This window comes from Puntigrus tetrazona, chromosome 20 (assembly GCF_018831695.1).
Source record: "Puntigrus tetrazona isolate hp1 chromosome 20, ASM1883169v1, whole genome shotgun sequence".
In the NCBI taxonomy this organism is placed as follows: domain Eukaryota; kingdom Metazoa; phylum Chordata; class Actinopteri; order Cypriniformes; family Cyprinidae; genus Puntigrus; species Puntigrus tetrazona.
Genome location: NC_056718.1, coordinates 5,689,179 through 5,693,591, shown reverse-complemented (window position 1 = coordinate 5,693,591; position 4,413 = coordinate 5,689,179). Strand labels below are relative to the sequence as shown.

At 36.9% G+C, this 4,413-nt stretch overlaps 1 protein-coding gene across 1 annotated transcript in view; it reads left to right on the top strand.

The window, feature by feature from the left end:
* Positions 1-4,209, top strand: part of LOC122324836 (glutamic acid-rich protein-like) — a 7,512-nt gene extending 3,303 nt beyond the window's left edge. Inside the window, exons 4-14 of the mRNA XM_043219523.1 lie at positions 137-360; positions 631-742; positions 843-907; positions 1,074-1,173; positions 1,427-1,513; positions 1,903-1,982; positions 2,378-2,453; positions 2,528-2,572; positions 3,019-3,318; positions 3,405-3,482; positions 4,121-4,209. Coding sequence (XP_043075458.1) covers positions 137-360; positions 631-742; positions 843-907; positions 1,074-1,173; positions 1,427-1,513; positions 1,903-1,982; positions 2,378-2,453; positions 2,528-2,572; positions 3,019-3,318; positions 3,405-3,482; positions 4,121-4,209 — 1,256 coding nt within the window. The remainder of the gene's footprint in view (positions 1-136; positions 361-630; positions 743-842; positions 908-1,073; positions 1,174-1,426; positions 1,514-1,902; positions 1,983-2,377; positions 2,454-2,527; positions 2,573-3,018; positions 3,319-3,404; positions 3,483-4,120) is intronic.
* The last annotated feature ends 204 nt before the right edge of the window (positions 4,210-4,413 follow it).

Below are 4,413 nucleotides of genomic sequence, written 5' to 3'. Positions count from 1 at the left end.
TCCTCAAGCCACTCGCCAAGTCCCCAACATTGTAGTCCATTACCTTCAACGTTTATTCATCTTGATCATGACTCACAGGACATCAATAAATCTACAAATCCAGAATCTCCTCAACATTCAAGCCATGATTCTCAAGGAGAGGATGAACTTTCAATAGAGTTTGCTGATGAACGTCCAACAGAGGTGCTTGAACCAGAAACCACTCTTCAGGAAGAAATTCCCTACACCGTCATAGATGAAGTTGATCTCACTTCTGATTCTGATAAAGAAGATGGCGGGGAGGAACTTGAGAAGTTGCATGAAGAGAACACTGTTAATAAATCTGTAAAGGAAAAAAGTTCTAAGCAAGGATCATTGCAGGTACTCAGGAGATAATAGCTAGTATAGCCATAGCTTGTGGATAGGTGTTGACTTGTGGCTTGTAGTTATAGCTTTTAGATGTGGTAGCTATGGAAAGAGGACAAAGACTGAAGATGTAGTCCTGAAAAATGTGTTCTTGCTCATCCCACTTGTTTTGTGTCTTTTGTACTTTTATATGTCTAATCTTGTTGAAGTACACCTTCTATGCCAACTGTTTATTCTGGTTTGAGTGTAAGATGCTTGTCATTTATGCTGGTTTTCTTTGTATAGGACGAGGTCTTTACAGAGGACGAAGAAGAAGATGAGCGGAAAGAACCAGAGGAAATGTGTGAAAAGGCTAAAGATTCTACAAATGGTGGTGCTTGCAAGGCGAAGCGAAGAGGTAAATTTTCATCCTTTATGGTTTGGAAGATTTTTTTCATTTGTGGCATTCTGTGAAAGTATATACATGACCATATAAAGTTCTTTGCATGTTTTTCCAGATTTCCTTTCAGAATTGGGACTTGAAAAAGATGATGAAAATGACGAATCTCCCTGGGATTCAGAGGTCAGTCGCAAGACGTTAAATTATATTAAAAATAAAAACGTAGAGGTGAATTTGTATTCGTTGATAATGTAAAAAAAAAAAACAGGTTGTGATTCTCTGTTAAGGTCTCTAAGGTCATCTGATAAAACACATTTTATCCTGATGTTCTCTCATTGTCTCCTCGCAGTCTGGTTCTGAGAGCCCACAGAAGAAACAGGCCAGTGCTCAACACACTCCCGCCAAATCACATAGATCTATGTACAGTATTTGTGAGGAGAACACTGAAGGTATGTAAGGCATGTCTTGTGTTTTTGTTTTTTTACTAGATAAAAATGTGATTGCATTTTAGAATGGAATACCATAATAGCTTTGTCTGTGTAGCCTTCTGCAACCATTTCATGCTTGAAAATATGCAAAAGATTGACATTTTCCATTGCTTCTGCTTAACAGATGTATTTACAAGACTTGCTGTGCAAATTATGCAAACTCTTAGGTTATTTGTAGATTTGCATTTCTTAATCTCATTGAATTTCTTTGTAGACTTATACGTTCCCTCCTTCGTAAGAGGAGGGAGGAACATTAATTTATTGAGAAGTATAGGCCAGCCAGGAGGCTGCAGGCCGATGGGTAGGCATTTATGATTTGCTGTTGTCCTGCTGGATTAATCATCACCATTACAGCCTTCACATTAACATCGGATCTCTTGTCTTCTGCATCTGTTGTCATCTATGCATTCAAGGCATGTGATGTGACACTGCATGATGCTCGACTAATTCATGTTTTAGTGGGAAAGGTCCATTATTGTTGCTCATGCTTACAAAATGAGTTAATTGAAATGAACTATTACCTTTATTGTGTTTGAATATTTGATCACTCTCAAACCCCAGTTCAAAGGAATCAAGGGAGATCTCCATCACTGCATGCGCATGCCTGTGCATTCATAACATGGACGCTTTTCTTTGTCCATTGATTTTTGTGTTTTAGGGGAGTTTGAACATTCTTTTCTTTCTTTTCAGTTGTAAGAAATGACGATGACGATGATGATGATGATGATGATGATGAAGAAGAAGAGGAAGAGAAGGAAATTGAAATGCCAGTAGGCAAAATTTTTTACTTGATTTGCTTTTTTTCAAATTAAGAACCAACTTTGCTATGCAGGTTGTTTTTTTTTCTTTTTTTGGTAAAATACATTAATGATCGGATTGTTAATAAAGTCAATATGTACCGTTAACTAAACAACAACATACTGAAATTATCTACCAAATAAAGTTTAAATAAAACCTGTATTTTTAGCAGTTACACCATAACAGTGAATCATACTGATAAAATATTAATATATTCATGTAGCACAAATGGTAGAGAGTTGGTCGCTTTGGATAAAGGCATTTAACAAAGTCATAAATGTTAATGTGAATTCATAAAATAGAAATAAATAATATTCTTTGAAACGTCTGAATTTAATAATAAATGTAACTTTTTTTTCCCTCATAGCCCAAAGTGATCAAAAGGGAGCCAGTCTCTGTTCTTAGTAAGCTGATGGATTCAAAAGAAGCTAATAAGAAAACAGGTCATCTTCTTTTTTAAAAAATGTAATTATGTTGTTACGTTTGGCTTCTTGTTTAAACATCTCTGTTCTAACAGACCTAATGGAAGAGCTTGGTTTGGGGGATGCTGATGATCTTGAAGGTAATCTTGATGTTTTTATTTTACTAAAACATTTCCTGTATTCTTCCTAAATCAGATTTGAATGAATTCTTTATTTTTTTTATTTTTTTTTCTGATGTGTTCATGCTTTAGACTTAAATTTACACAAAATCAAATCACCAATGGCCTCCAGGTCAGATACTCAAGCACTTATTCTCTGTGTACTTCCAGTAGTTCATTGATGGTTCTGCTGATATAATATTAGAGCCAAGGCCTAGCCCATTCCATGGGCGACAGAAGTTTCAGTTTGCCTTTTGCCAGTTTCCAGTTTGCCTGGCCTTTTTCCACACACTGTCATTGTCTTCTGTCAAATGGCAAAAAGGCTGAACACATATAAATATTTGATAATAATATATACATTTATAAACTCTTTCTGAGGAAGCCTCTTTCAGGTTTGCATTTTCATTTATTTTTACTGCCTCACATAGATGCTTCAGACTGGGACTCTGCCAGCACCACCAGTAAAGCCAGTAAGAACTACCCAGTTCATAAGCTAGAAGAGGAACCCATCTTTGAAAGCCCAGCACCCTCCGCACTACCCACAACACCTCAGCAACAGGACATAGACACCAGTGAACATACAGAAGCCAATACAGAGAGAAACAAACCCACAACCTCGAGCACAACACCTCTACCTAGTCCACGATCTCTCAACCCAAACGCCAGCTCAAAACCCCAACCACTGCCACGGCTGCGCTTGGACTCCAATCAGAGGCCAGAGAGTGAAGGTAGAACTCAGAAACTACAGATCTTAGAATTTGTGGTGATTTCAATAAATATAAATACTGATTAGATAACTTTATTTATTTTTCAGAATCGGACTGGGATATGGACACTTCCAGTCCAGCCAAGAAGACAGCTTCACTGCCAAATGTTGCTGAGCCTGATGCGGGTAAAACTGCCAGGGTGAACGTTCAGGGTTAAAAGGGAGTCATATAAATTTTAATTTCTCTTCAGAGTGTTAAGCTCTTGGTGCATAAAGAAGGTCTGTAAAATTTCAAAGACTAAAGTCTCTAAAACCAAAGAAATATTCTTCATAAAAACCTTTGTACCTCCACTTTCCTACATCACACAGTGGGGTGTGTTTTCATACCATTGCCCAAATGTTTATGCAAAGAAAGAAGGTGGAGCAGTTATTCTCATTGTAGTTGCCTCCGGTTGCTGGAAACTCAGATCAGAATCAGAAATCAGTGGTCAGGTTGTATTCACAACACTTCCAGAATGGTTCAACCCAAATATTACAGTGTGTTCAGAGCATTTACGGAGTGCAAACATGGAGAATAGTCTATGCTGGCTGTGCACAGAGGCTATAAAGTGGAGCCATTCTTACTCTGCAAGGACAGTCTGGTGCTTCTGACTCACAACTTTAAAGTAACGTTTTCTTATTAAAAGAACATGTTTCCTGTAATGAATACATTGCACTACATCAAATACACCAAATAATGTTCTTTTTAGCAACATCATATGACCCCTTTAATATTTCTCACTGTGTTTTATATTACGTGGTAACATGTCTGAATTTCTCTTCAGTTCATCAGCAGAAACCCAAAGCTGAAGATGCTGAGATTGAAGACAGTTCTGATGCAAGCGAAGATGCTGATCAGGTGGGCGATTCATAGACAAAATCAGTTCTGTGGATTCTGCCAATTTGAAATAAATTAATAATAAGATACAAATAAAAATCTGATTAAGCATTTCATTATTGAAAATGACTGCAAACTATGTGCCAAAATTAAAAATAAAACAAAATTAAAGTAGTAGTTCATCCAAATATGAAAATTCTGTCAACATTTACTAACCCTTGAGTACTTCTAAACCTCAAT